Raw genomic sequence first — 14,273 nt, forward strand, 5'->3', positions numbered from 1 at the left:
GCCTCCCTGCCTGAACAGGCTGCAGTGAAAAATAATCCTATCAGGAGAAACCAGAGTGCATGACACCCAGCTGGGGCAGCTGGAACTTGCTTACAGGCCGGTAGAACGCATAGCTGGCCTGGCCATTATTCTTATCTGTGGACACAGTTTCTTGGTAGATTTTCCTGGCAGATTGCAAGGATCAAGGAGATGAGTGGTCAGGGTAAAGTGTCACTTCCATGGGCTCCTTGGAGGGCGGTTTTGTTGCCTACACCTCCTGCGTGGATCTCGCAATTCCGGGAAGGCTGTAACATTGCAGCTTCCATTCGGTGGCTTTGATCCCAGAGGAGTAAACAGGGTAGTGTGCTTCAGGCTTTCAAACTAGCTACAGGACACCCGGGTCCCTCCTACAGAACGCTAGGCTCTGTACAGACCAGGGCAGGAGAGGGTAGAAGAAGGTGGCTGGAGGAGTATTTGAATCACTCATTCAACAGCTGCCTTCTGAGCAGCTGGTGCCTGCTACCGAGCAAGAAGACCTTGTTGTTGCCCTTAGCCGGTACAGTGCCTTGCTGCAGATCCTGGTTGTGTCTGTGCCGCGTCTACATAGTTGGAGACAGACTGGATTACTTGGCAGCGGTGCCAGTGTTACTGTTGGTGAGGGGCTGGACTGGTTTCCAAGTTCTTGGCATCTCATTCAAAGAGGAAAGGCACATATGGAGTTGCAAAGTAGTAAGAATGCTTTACTCAAACCATCTAGAAAGGAGTACACTTTCAAGAGTGACAGTGGCGTGCATGAATGAAGATGGGCCCCCTTTTATGGGGTCTAACAGTAAGACGCGTTTGATTACTGGGGTGGGGGTAGTCTGTGTGGATCTCTATTGTATTAATGGATTACGTCCTGTAACTGTTTCTCTATAGTGCATGTCTCTTCCCATAATGCCTTTGGTTATTTTTAATCGTATACACATCAAGTTACGCATAGGTAAGTAGAGGTAAGATGGTCAATAGAGGATTGTCTCTAAAAGTTCACTCTGAAGACATAGTCAGCCTTATTTTGCATGAACCTCACACCAGTTCAGGCCATCTTGGCCTTTCTGCTGGCTATGCCCAGACAGAAACAATTGTCTTGAATCTAACTTTGATGTCTTTTAGGAGGAGGAAAAACTTATTCTGGTGGGTACCAGAACAGGACACATGATCCCCTGGGACTGTGGGTGACTGGAACCAAATACTGGTCCTCTGGAAGTGCTCTCAATTGTGCAGCCATCTTCTCAGGCCCCCAGGCATGTCTTTTCAATGTTTGAGAATGCCCGAAAGGACAGGACCATCTTACTAATTCTCAGCTACACACTAACCCAGGCGCAGCCCCGGCAGCCATGTCATCTCAGGCAGGATTCATGCTCTTGACTGGAGTTTCCATGTAAAGGTTTCCTGGGGCTGAGGATTTGGCTTAGTAGGTGAGGCGTATGTTGTGTGAACATGAGGACATAAGTGTGGATCCCCAGAACCCGTGTAAAAGCCAGGCGTGGCAGCATATGCCTATATGTGCCCCAGAACTAGGATGGGGGTGGAGGCATGTAGGTCCCTGAGCTCCCTAGCCAGCCAGCCTAGCTGGCTCCAGGTTTACTGAGAGAGCCTGTCTCAAAATGAAGAGGTGGAGAGCAATAGAGGGAAGACACCGATGATGACCTCTCACCTCTGTGTATTGCACACAGGGCGTGTGCACCCCCCACACATACACGTGCACATGCATACACATGCATATACCACACATATACACAAAAAGCTTTCTATCTGAGTCAGAGGTCCTGCTTAGGATGTCAGGGTCATAGTCAGTGACAAATGAGGCCTTGTGTGTAGGTATTTCTCCCTTCCATCCCTGCACCTCCTGGCCATGGTCCAGGCCCATCGGGATTGTGGCTGGTGCAAATTCCAACTGGCAGGTTGATATCCCAGGGGGACACAGGAATAGTTTTTTGGCTTTAAAGTCTGAAAGGTCTTTGCCTGACTCTTTCCTTGGTCCCTGGGCTCCACCCCAGGGATGGGCCCTGTCACCTTGGTTTAATTTCTAGTGTGAATTCCAGAAGCTGTGAATTCCAGAGTCCCAGGAATTTCACACATGAGTGTCTCCTTACCTTTCACCCCTGTCTGGGGAAGCTGCCTTTGGGCATCTGTTCTCTAAAGAGCTCCTTGGTGCTAGAGACCCAGAAAGGGGCTGTTTGGCACACAAGCTGTCCTTTAGCAGGGTAGCTCTGCTCTGCCTTGCTTTGGGTTACTGATTGTGGGGACCCCAGGGCTCAGCAGATTCACCATCCCTCTGGCACTAGTTGTGTCTGGCTCCACCCTATTTCACTGGGCACCTTTAACTTTCAGCTGTCCATGTGCTGAGCATATATGGTCTGACCTGGGAGGAGTAGCTGGGGTAGGACTACCAGTAATGGCTTGACAGGGTGCAGTGGGAGATCCTTCATGCCCGAGTCAGTGGCCTATTGATGGATGCCATCTAAGGGCAGCCCAGCCTGTTTTCCCCATGGACCAGAATAATGAGCACTGTTGTTGCCTGTGTGCATGGCCGTAGCTGAGGTATTAGGCAGTAGGGAGGAGGTACCCTATGACTTGTGCAGAGCATGGGTGTGGCTCTGGAAGCCACTCCTCCAGAAGTGGGTGTGCTCCTAGGGAGGCACATGGTGTGGGCAGAGTGAAGCCTGCCCTTCTCCTGCCTGGTTGATAGCAGCCCTTCCAGATGTTATTTGTGACATTTATTTGGGGTGTGATTGCCATGGAGAGCTATGGCAATGCATTATCTGATCTGCCCCACCCAGTGGGCAAAGAGATGGTGCCTAAAACCAGAGGAGGAAGGAGTTTTGTCAAGAGGTTGGGGCACTCCAGTTTGGTGTGATTTAAGGAACCTGGTTCGAGGGACTCAAATCCTCACCTGTGCTGACAGTGGATACCTGTGAATAAGGCTCAACTGTGTTTAGCTCTGCAAGCCCCAATGTTCCAAGGGATACGTCCTGTCCTAGACAAACTAGAGTAGTTTGTAGGGAGTAACCCTAGCCCCGCCCAATAGTCCTGGGGCAGGTACCAGGTGGACCTGGGGACTCGCCCATAAGGGCGGGGTGAAGGAAAGCCGGGATGACGTAAGAGGGACTTCTTAAAGGGCGGCACGGGGGACCGCGCGCTCTCTTTGTTCTGGCTGCGCTGGCTGGGTTCTTAACCTAGCTCTGGCCTGTGTAACACCCGGTTGTGCTTGGAAATAAAGAGACCTTAACCCAATAGTAGTTGGTCACCCTCTTGGGGCCTTCCTGTCTGTGATGGTTTGAACATTGAATGTCCCTCATAGCCTTGGGCATTTGAACCCTTGGTCCCCAGTCGTGACATTGTTTGGGAGGTCTAGGAGGTGTGACCTTGATGGAAGAGGTATGTTACTGTGGGTGGCCTTTGAGGCTCAAAAGCCCAGAGTCATTCCCAGTGTACCCTCTCTATTTGATGCTTGTGGTTCCAATGTAAGTCCTCACCACACCTTTGCTCTCCCATCATGGACTCTAACTCTCTGGACCTATAAGCTGAAATAAACTTTCTAATATAAGCTGCCTTGGTGATTGTCATGGCTAGTTTTATGTCGGCTTCTCACAAGCTAGAGCATTGGAGAAGAGGGAGCCTCAACTGAGAAAATGCCTCAGTTAGAGTGGGCTAGACAAACTTGAAGGGCATTTTCTTAATTAGTAATTGGTGGGGGAGGGCCCAGCCCATGTGGGCTGCTGGTCCTGGGTTCTATAAGAAAGCAGGCTGAGCAAACCGTGGGAAGCAAGCCAGTAAGCAGCACCCTCCATGGTGTCTGCATCAGCTCCTGCCTCCAGGTTCCTGCCCTGCTTGAGTTCCTGCCCTGACTTGCCTCAGTGATGAACAGTGATGGGGAAGTGTGAGCCAATTAAACCTTTTCCTCCACAAGTTGCTCTGGTTATGGTTTTTTCCTCACAGCAATAGTAACTCTGTAAGTAGGATAGTCACAGTGTTTCCTCACAGCAATAGCAACCCTGTAACTAGGAAAGTCAAAGTGTTTCATCATAGCAATAGAAAGTCACTAAGACATTACCTTTAGTGAAGGAGCTATGTGAAGGTCTGAGGGGCCCTTGGTTTCCAGCATTCTGATCTGAGCCTCCTCTTCTTCTTCTTCTTGCTTACTGATGGAGCCCCCAAGGCCCCTCTGCCCCTGGCTCCCTGGGGCTCTTCTTGTGAATATGTGGCATAAGGAGACTGTCTGGAGGTGGGAGTGGGGAACTTTCTCCAAGTGGGTGTGGCATGGAAACTGGTCCCCAGATCTCTTTGGAAACAGCAGAAAAGCAGCACCATGGTGACAGGAAATGATTTGTGATGCTCGTGGCCAAGAAAGCCCCATGCACCATGCACAGCCTTGTAGGAAGAGCTCCTGCTCTGACCCAGGCCTCTGGGAGGACCCTGTTACAGGTCAAGAATCATTTCTCTCAGTATGCACAGAAGAGTGGCTTTGGGACCTCCAGGGCCTGGAGGGGAGCTGACTGGGACAGTCACACATTATGGAACAGAAGCATTTCTGCCTCTTGCAAGCCAAGGAAGATCCCAGATACCAACAGATGGAATTGCAGATGGGGACCTGGGGGCTTAACTGTTATAATATTAAGAATATGTAGAAGCTGGGGGTGTACTCAGTTGGTAGAGTATTCCTCCCTCTCACACACCCAAAGTCCTGGCTTCAATCAGTAGCATCACACAAAACAGACTCAGTGACACACACTTGTAATAATCCCAGAGGAGCACCCATGAAGTAGATTCAGGAAGATGAGACACTTGTGGTCATTCTTGACTACATAGCTTGGTTGAGGTCAGTCTGGGATCCATGAAACCCCATCTCAAATTATTATGCAGTAAATTGTTGAAAGAATAAAGGCGTTAGTTAGAACACCTGTCGGCTGACCGCCACCCTCACTCTAGGAAATAAGGGACTCCACGAAGGCTTCCTCCAGGAACCGCTGCTCACATGTCACACCCAGTAGGCGAATGGCAGGAGCGCTCCAAGCTCTTGCCTAGCTGTGGGCCACCAAGATCAGGACCTGCACAGCCTGCCAGGAGGCGTGTGACCCACTGTCACAGGGGTGCATCACCCCTCTTCTATCTGTGACGCTTTGCAAAGTGTTGGGGTCTTTGCAACCCTGTCCCCCAGCTGCTTACACACTAACCTCATCATTACCCACGGTCACCTTGCCTCTCCCATGGCACTTTTCAGTTCTGATCTGAACAAGCCCCAGGGGCCAGAGTGCCCTGCATTTCCCAGGAGTCCTTTGATAATTCAGAGACATTTGAGAGCTCAATGTCTGTCTGGTCACCTCGGGTATCAAATTCTGCAGAGGATTGTGGAAGGAATGTCCCCCCTACCCCCACCCCGAACAAGCTAAGCTCATTGCTCAGTTCCTCCCCTGGGTGTGTCACCCACACTGCAAGGTGTGGTGGTCCTCTGAGCAGGCCTGCCCAGGAAATCCCAGGTCCCAGCCTCTGTCTCTCTGTCTTCCAGGCAGGCCTGGCCTCCCCTGAGAATTCAGAACAGCTCATCATTGCCTTGGAGCCCGAGGCCGCCTCCATCTACTGCCGGAAGCTGCGGCTGCACCAGATGATTGAGCTGAGCAGCAAGACGGTGGCCAATGGGTACAGCACCAGTGACTCAGTAGGAGCGGGGTTTACACAGGGTACCTCTGCTCTCTCTCTCCCTCCCTCCGCTTCCCCACCCCAATCCCCTGGGTGTGACTGAGCTTGAATGATGCTCCAGGCACCTCAGGCTGTAAGGGTCAGGATACTCCATGGGGAAGACGGGGGTCTTAAGCCCCTCCTCGTTCTGTGTTCCTACCTGGCCCCTAAGAGCACTCCCCCATAAGATAAGCGTCAGTTACCCTGGCTTGTCACTTCTTGGGGTGGGGGTATCTCCACCCCAAGGGTGACCTGAGAGCCATTCTTAGCCTTGCACTTTACTTTACAAGGACCGAGGCTTGTCTTGTCTTTCTCCAAGTCAGTCTAACCCACTTTGCCTGCCATGAACTCCTCCATCAAGACTGTTGACTTGTTGCTGTCTTACTCACTGGGCTGCTCTGGGTGTGTGGGAGGGATGGGCCCTGTAACAGGTAGAGACTGAGGGATGCTGGGAGAACCTGGAGGCCTGGTCCTTTTTGATGGTTAAATAGGCACGTCGGCCATTTGTCCTGGTTTTGAGACCTAACAGGATCTGCATTTTCCACAGTCCCCACACCAGAACCCCAAGTCTGCCCTGGCCAAGACCCCAGGCCCAGGCTAACCCTGGGAAGATGCGCTTCCCATCCCTGTGTACTGCAGTTTTCCTCAGGTCACTCCTCAGTTGTGAGTCCTCACGAGGACAACTCTGTCCCAGGAGACACCCTTTTCCTTTTAATCCCTTGCATTAGTTTCAAGTGGCTCCCAGGGGGTGGCAAGAGCTAAGCTTGTCCCCCAAGCTGCTGTCTCTGCTTGCCAGGGACTATGTGTCAGCACCTTAGATCCTCTTTACCACAATGGATGCAGAGACTTGCCTTTAGGCCCAAGGGCTATATTAGTCCTTATCCTCACTAATGGCCATCCTGGCCTTGCCAAGGGATGCCAAGGCCAGCCTTGCCTCTAAGGAACCTGGTGCTTTATCATCTCAAAGACACAAAGGCATGCCTCTCTCCATTGTCTCACTGGGTGGAAGATGAAGCTTGTGGTCTTACAAGCTAATTCTCAGTTCGTAAACAGAGATTCATATCAGGGTCTATTGATTTCAGCACAGCTTTTAGTATGGACTGGCCCTCGGTTTCCAGGAGGTGCCTGCTGACTTCAAATGAGATCCTTCCTCAGAGTTCGGATTCAGGTTTCCCAGCCTTTAATCTGCTCTGTCTCCCCATGGCTGCTCTGTCCTAACTGTTCTGTGGCTTGTGGATTCTGTGGCTATCTGTGTGCGCTCACAGTGGGGAGCCTTTCCTTTTGGTTTTTGGAGCCTCATTGGCGACCAACATGCCTTGGAGGGACAGCAAAGCAGGGGTGTAGGTGTCAGCCTTGCATTGTAGTTGGGCTGTCTCTCCCAGGGGTGGGGTGCCGTAGGGACCCCAGGGGACATCTGACGCCCCGTGGGTCCCTCGTGATCAGAGGCAGTGGACTGAGGCTACTCTAGAGGGAGGGAGCTGGCAGACACTCAGCCTCCAGCACTCCTGGTTTGCAGGGAACACTCTGTTACTCCTGATGGGTTTTAATGGGATCCATAAAACATACATTTGTCCAATCTTGGGCTTAATCTGCCTGAAAAACTGGGATGGTTCTTGGCGAACTGGGAAGTTGTTTTGTCGCCTTCACTCAGATATCTCTTATGAATTCCATCTGTGGCCATCTAAATCGTTTCAGCAAATCCGATCCCTGCTACACGGTGTTACTGTTTTGTTTAAAAAGAAGAAAAGAGAAATTGCTGAGACGTGAGACTTAAGACTATAAGTTTATTATAAGGCCCGGCAGAATGGGGAGACTAAGAAGAGGAACAGGGGTAAATGGCTGACCGCCATGGCCTGTCGCCATAGAGAGACAGAGCGAGAGCATAGGTGGGGGACAGAGTAGCACAGAGAGCGGGACAGAGAACGGGAACGGAGAGCACAGAGAAACAGAGAGCGTAAATGGGCAGGGGCCTATCTTTTAAAGGGGTCCTCTGCACCTGCGTGCAGACTTATTTCCCTGGAACCTTGGGCTGACCAGGGTACTGCCTGTTTCACCAGGTAACAGGGGCAGGCCAGCATAATGCCTGAACCTTTCACACGGTCCGAGAGGCAGCTTGTTTCTTGTTTGGCCCCTGCAGTGCCTGGGATTCCTCTCGGACCAGCGTGGGAATTGGAGAGAAGCCCAAGTTTGGGGAGACCTCCTGGGGTGCCCCTTTGACCACTCTAACCCCAGGCTCTAGAGAACTCAGAGTCAGCTGGGGCGTTTGCTGGTCTAATCTCTAGAGAAGTTGGTTTTGCGAAGGTCAAGGGTGCTGCTAGATGAGCATCCAGGAGGGGCTGAGTGGCATTTCAGAAGGAGTTGGGTAGCTTAGGGGTTTAAAGACTAGAAAGGTCGGGGAGTGAGGGAGGTAGGAGGCAGCAGAGCCTTTCTCTGTCACCCCACGGCTGCTCTAGTAAATCATTGGTTGCAGTTGCCATCCAGGGACCACCAGGTCTCATAGTGGGTGTCCTGTTTGTTTCACCCACCGTGTGCAGGCTGTCACTCCAGGTACACAGTGGACAAGCAGGCTGCATTAGGGAAGCAGTCCTTCTCTGTCCACGAGAAACCCAGACCAACTAGTGACACACCCATTTTATAAAGGAGGAAACCGAGGCCTAAAGGGCCCACTTGGCTGAGGCCTGCTGCTTCCAAGGTACCTTTTCGCAATACCTTTCTTGGCCCATTGCTCTGCTTTTCCAGGCCTAGGAATCATTAGATCTCAAAAGTCGAGGGGGTCTCTGGTCTGACGGTTCATATTGCCCAGACAAGAGACCTGGAGCTTCCGAGTGCCGTGACCTCACCCTTCGCAGCTGAGCAAAGGACGGTTATGAGTGCCCTGTCTGTCCCAAGGCGTTGCAGCGCTCAGCACACAGGCGGAGGCGTACCCTGGGTACCCTGCTGTTGGATGCAGCGCTGGGATCCCCTAGGCTCAGATGCTGCCTCGTGGGTGAAGCGCCCCCCTGTGGCTGAAGTGCACATTGTCTCCAACAGCTGCAGGGTCGGGCTCTAAATTCTTTTATGGGAGATTCTGATGGACCCAGCATTCCAAAGTTGCACGATGTGGAACGGCTTAACCTGGTGCACCGTGGGCTGCTGGGAAATGGGCCCATTTCATTAACCCACTCCCCCAGAAGAAAGTCACCACGGCCAAGACTCTCCTCGGGGCAGGCTTTACAGCTGGGCCTGGGCCGAGGACGAGGGACTGACTGGCTTTCTGGTTTTTGAGGTCGTGTTTATTAATCCTATTGGCCAAGTGTCCGCAAACATTCCGTCCCTGCACCCACCGTGCTGTTGTCTCCAGCAGCTGCAGACAATGGTCGCTTTTTCCTCTCCAAGTTTTCTTACGCTTGTTCCTTTTTCTTTCTGTTGGCCGCTAGCTAAGGAGCATGTTCGGCGGAACCGGCAGAGTCGGACCTTCTTGGTGGAGAACGTCATAGGAGAGATCTGGTCTGAACTGGAGGAAGGTAGAGTATTGGGATGTCTTTGTCCCTGTTTGTTATTGTTTATTTTCACTGCTGGCAACAAATGCATTCGTATTCGTTACGTTTGCACTTGGGGGAGATGCTCAGCAGAAGGTATAAGGACTCAGGCGTTATGCTGGCCTGCCCCTGTCACCTGGCAGAATGCACTCAGGCAGTGCCCTGGTCAGCCCAGGGATCCATGAGTACATAGTCTGCAGGCAGCTGCAAAGGACCCCTTTAAAAGACAGACCTCTGCCCACTTCTGCTCTCTTCCCTGCAGTTCCCCTGGGACAGACAGGACTTTTTCCTGTCTCCCTCTTCTCTTCTGTCCTCTCTCTGTCTCTTCCTCTCTTTTCTCTTTCCTTCCCCTTCCCTTCCCCTTTCTAATAAAACTTCTCACTTAAGTACTGTCTGCCTGGCATGTTTGTCCCCTGCCTCAGTCACCCTCGCCTGCCTTGGAATCCGCCAAGGTTCCCTGGGGCTTTATCCTAACAGCAGGGGCCTTAAGGACCCTTGCCCAGGGATCCCCGTGGTCTGGCTTTTGGGAGCTAGAGTTCTGCATGTCAGAAAGCCACACAGATGCAGATACTCCCCAGTTATCGAGGGAGTCATGGGATGTGGTGGGGACACCGCCCTGTGTGACGTGAATGTCCTGGTCTTCTAGATTCTCTCACCTGCTTCTTCTCCTTCCATGCTTAGCCCGCCCTCTTGGATGGGCACAGCCGAATTCTCTTTAGTTACTGAATAACTTGCTATGCTGCCAATTGACCAAAACCACTGTGCTCGTGGGCAGTGCTGATGTGAGTGGCCGAGTCCAAGCTATTCACCAGCTTGTTTGAGGGGGGACGGATTCTTGGTGTATCTTAAAAATCACTGTCTCTCACGCCAGGTGACAAATATGTGGTTGTTGACAGTGGCGGAGGCACTGTAGACCTGACAGTCCATCAGATACGGTTACCAGAGGGGCACCTTAAGGAACTGTACAAAGCGACAGGTGAGCCACCGCATGGCTGGTTAGCTTTCCCAGCCTCCAGCCATTTCTAGTTCACTCATTTCAAATCTCACTCGCATCACAAGCATGTGGAGTGTGGGTAGTGGGCGGCCCATCCATCTGTTTACAACTGGAAAGCAAAATATATTTAAGTGTTCTCTCAAAGACAAACTGCCGGGTGACTTTGGGCATCAAACTGGATTAGTGACACTGTTTCTAGAGTTTTGCCAAGATTTGCCTATGGCTTGTTACCTCCACCTGAAATCCAAGGCTAGATTTATACACGTAGACCAAGATCACCAAAATAAGGAACATACCTTTCCATTTGGGAGGGGAGGTCTGCGGGGTGATGTCGTCGACAGACTAACTACACAGGCCTAACTGAGGCTTGCTGGTTTTTCAGACCTCACCTGTGGGTTTTCCAAGAGGGAAGGTTGTGATTTTTTTTTTTTTTTGAAGTTAGTTATCTGTCCTGATCTTATTTATCATGAAATAGATTTAAACAGACTGTAAGATTGCTTGGGGGAGGCACAGAATAAGAGCCTAAGGGTACTGAGGTGTGAGAGGGGATGGTTAGCTGTTGTCTGTGTGCCAAGTGGGCCCCCGGGTGCTTCAGAGAACCCAGGGAAGGCCTGGGTTTTTAGCATTTTCAGTCCCCCGTGGTTTTTCTAACACTGTGGGCTCCCATTTTGTCCTCTTCTCAGGTGGACCCTATGGATCTCTGGGAGTGGATTACGAATTTGAAAAGCTGCTTTGTAAAATATTTGGAGAGGACTTTATCGAGCAGTTCAAGATCAAGCGCCCGGCGGCCTGGGTTGACCTAATGATTGCCTTCGAGTCTCGCAAAAGAGCTGCTGCACCCGATCGAACGAATCCCCTGAACATCACTCTACCCTTCTCTTTCATTGACTACTACAAGAAGTTCCGGGGGCACAGTGTGGAGCACGCCTTGAGGAAGAGCAAGTACGTTGGGCTCCAGAGAGTCTGGGGGTGGAGAGTGTTGGTGCGACAGAGAAATCGGGTGTGGATGGTGAGTTCTGACCCTATGCATGGTGTCCTGAGCAAGTGACTTAACTAACTTTTACTATGGAAAATGGGGGTAATAATTCCACTCACCTCAAAGGGTTGCTGTGGGAGGAGTGTGAGTGAATTCCTATCTGTTAGGCACTTAGCGTGATACCCAGGTCACAGGAAGTATGGTCTGTGTGTTAGCTGGTACCTTCCCTGAGAAAATAATAGCTTTATGAAAACGGGACATTTTGTTTGGGTGGTGTCTTGAAGAGACATCGTGATCAAGGGAATGCTTATGAAGGAAAGCATTTAATTGGGGGCTTACTTACAGTTTCAGAGGTTTAGTCCATTATTATCATAGCAGGGAGCATGGCAGCAGGCAGGGAGATATGGTGCTGGAGAAATTAGCTGAGAGCTACATCCTGATCCCTGGCTGAGAAAGAAGAGAGAGGAGAGGAGGAGAGGAGAGGGGAGGGGAGAGAAGGGGAATGGAAGGGAGGGGAAGGGAAGGGAGGGGAGGAGAGGAGGGGAGACAGAGACAGAGACAGAGTCAGACAGACAGACAGACACTGGGCCCTGACATGGGCTTTTGAAATCTAAAGTCCCCCCTCCTGCCAGTGATACACTTCCTCCAACAACGCCACACCTTCTAATCGTTTTTCAAATTGTGCCGCTCCCTGATGACTAAGCTTTCAAACCTTTGAGTCTGTGGGGGCCATGTATTCAAAACACCACAGGTAGCTGCTGTAGCAGTGTCTAGAATAGGACTTGGCCTGTACTAGGTCAATGAATCCCACTGGGAATCTGGTTTTTTTGCTTCTCAAGGCCCTGGCCTGCAACTGTAGCTCAGTTTGTTGCAAAATGAATCCATATAGAAGATTTGGATTAAGCTGAATTTTTTAAAATAGAAAAAAAAAGCAAAGTTTCTGATAACTTTTAAAAAGTGTCTTTTGAGCCATATGTGGTAACCCATGCTTGTAATCTTAGCAGTGTGGAGGCTGAGACAGGTGTGTATCAAGTTCAAGACCAGCCTGGGCAACTTAACAAGACCATATTAAAAGTTACTTTTGATATACACGTCCAAGGTGAAATGGTTGGCACTACAGTCTAATTTTTTTTCTGTCCCTTTGCATAGTCACCCCCTCTTAATGGCCTTGTTATAATGGAAAATGAAACTCTTATCATCCGACAATCTAAACCACCTGAGCCTCCCCCAATTATTTTAAAGCAAATCTCTGCTTATTATCTAATCTGTGAGTGTGTCAGCATAGATTCTAAAGGAGAGACATTTCAATATGGCCATAGTACTGTGGCACTTAAAATGCATTGTTCTTCAGTGTCACTGAGTTACAGGCCGAGCCAGGTACAGGAGCATACATCTGAAATCCCAGCATTCCTACAGCAAGAAAGGAAATGGCACAGGAGAAACTGCTGGAAGCTTGTGGGTCAGGTGGCTCGAAATACTCAGTGGAGAACAGTTTCCATTACTGTGATAAACACCATGACCCATCTGAAACAAGGTGAAAGGTGGGGACTTGTGGCGTTTCTTCCAGCCTGGTTGGTCCCATAGCTCCTTTAGTCCCATATAAGCACACAACACTGTTAGTTATAAAACTGTTGGCCGATGACTAGGGCTTCCTATTGGCTAGCTCTGTCTTAATTATTAACCCATTTCTATCAATCTAAGTATTTCCATGTGGTCTTATCTTACTGGAGAAGGGTCTGGACCTTCTACTCCTTTGTGGTCCACATGGCTACTGTCCCTGGCGGGCCCTCTCTGCCTACCACTCCCACCTATCTTCCTGCCTCATTGGTCAGACAGTGTTTCATTCATCAACTAGTAAGAGAAACGCACATTCAGAAGGACACCCCCATCATGACTGGCATTTGAGGTTGTCCTTTGACCCCCTCATGTCATCCATACTATGACATGTATATGCCTGCATGCCTACATGAGTGTGCATGCACACATACACATTTATACACACACATACATGTTCTCTCCTACACACACACACACACACACACACACACACACACACACACACACACACTTTTTAAAAAGCCACCTAGCTCTATCAGTCTTCCTGTCCCGTTTCTCTAGTTTGTGTCAGCATCCTAGTGAAGGCTGTACAGCATACCTTGCTTTCAAGCCCCACCCACGGTGCAGTCTTCCCTCCTGGTTTCATCCTTCTGCAGTGTGTTAGTTGTCACGGAGACTGGCTGCCCTGTGTGCCCACAGATCCCATACTCTGTCTTGTGTCCCTGTTCTGCTTTACAAATAGACTGACACTGAGTCTTAGGTGGCTTCCAGTCTGAATTTTTGGCAAATCTACTTAATGTGTGGCAGTTTTTGTAAATTTATGCTTATTAGCACATAATAATTTTATGTAATAATTATATGCAATAACTTCATTGTGACATTTTTATAGATGTAAAGAAACAGTTTTTCCTTGGTAGTTTGGTGACTTCAGAAAAGAGAATAAATGATGAATGATAAATGATTCTTCCTTCCAGTTGTTTTTAAAAAAGTGGTGTGGCAGCACATGCCTTTAATCCCAGCACTAGGGAGGCAGAGGCAGGAGACTCTCTGTTTGGGGCCAGTCTGATCTACATAGGGGGTTCTAGGCCAGCTAGAGCTACATGGCAAGACTCTGTCTCAAAAAACAAAGTAGAACCTAGCATCCTTCAAAATGGTAATGAGTTTAATTTTGTAGGGAAATGTGGATTTAAACTTGCTTGTCGCCTTTTAAATCCTGATGACTATGGCCTCGCTGATGCTCAGAGTGTTCCCCCTTGGACAGGAGCGGCCTCTTCCACTTGGTTCTGATCCCCTTTGAGGCAGCAAACGGCCTCTGCTCTGTGAAGATGAAGACACTCTTGATTTACCTCACACATTCTCTGTCCCCGTCCTGGGCTAGACCATTTCTCTAAGAAGGCATGGCTCCTTTTAGTGAGAAACAAAGTAGATTTGATTCAGGATGTCCTGCCCTCTGGACAGGGCCACATCAGGCTGGCAGTCTTTTTGGGATGTTGTTTTCTCTGCCCCATTGGTTCCCTAGAGAGAACACCTG

The 14,273-nt window shown here is 50.1% G+C and overlaps 1 protein-coding gene and 1 long non-coding RNA gene across 3 annotated transcripts in view; one reads left to right on the plus strand and one right to left on the minus strand.

The window, feature by feature from the left end:
* Window positions 1-14,273, plus strand: part of Hspa12a (heat shock protein family A (Hsp70) member 12A) — a 33,343-nt gene that overhangs the window by 11,740 nt on the left and 7,330 nt on the right. Inside the window, exons 6-9 of the mRNA XM_027406872.2 lie at window positions 5,528-5,699; window positions 9,114-9,200; window positions 10,087-10,191; window positions 10,893-11,151. Of these exons, the coding sequence (XP_027262673.1) occupies window positions 5,528-5,699; window positions 9,114-9,200; window positions 10,087-10,191; window positions 10,893-11,151 (623 nt within the window). The remainder of the gene's footprint in view (window positions 1-5,527; window positions 5,700-9,113; window positions 9,201-10,086; window positions 10,192-10,892; window positions 11,152-14,273) is intronic.
* On the minus strand, window positions 8,948-11,586 carry LOC107977441. 2 transcript variants are annotated; one of them, XR_003483618.2, is made up of 5 exons: window positions 11,529-11,586; window positions 11,305-11,412; window positions 10,506-10,598; window positions 9,872-10,175; window positions 8,948-9,190 (listed from the first exon to the last, which is right to left on the minus strand). It is a non-coding gene; the product is annotated as an uncharacterized LOC107977441 (long non-coding RNA). The 2 variants fall into 2 exon arrangements; XR_004768926.1 differs by lacking the exon at window positions 9,872-10,175.

Source organism: Cricetulus griseus, chromosome 3 (assembly GCF_003668045.3).
Source record: "Cricetulus griseus strain 17A/GY chromosome 3, alternate assembly CriGri-PICRH-1.0, whole genome shotgun sequence".
NCBI classification, from domain to species: Eukaryota; Metazoa; Chordata; class Mammalia; order Rodentia; family Cricetidae; genus Cricetulus; species Cricetulus griseus.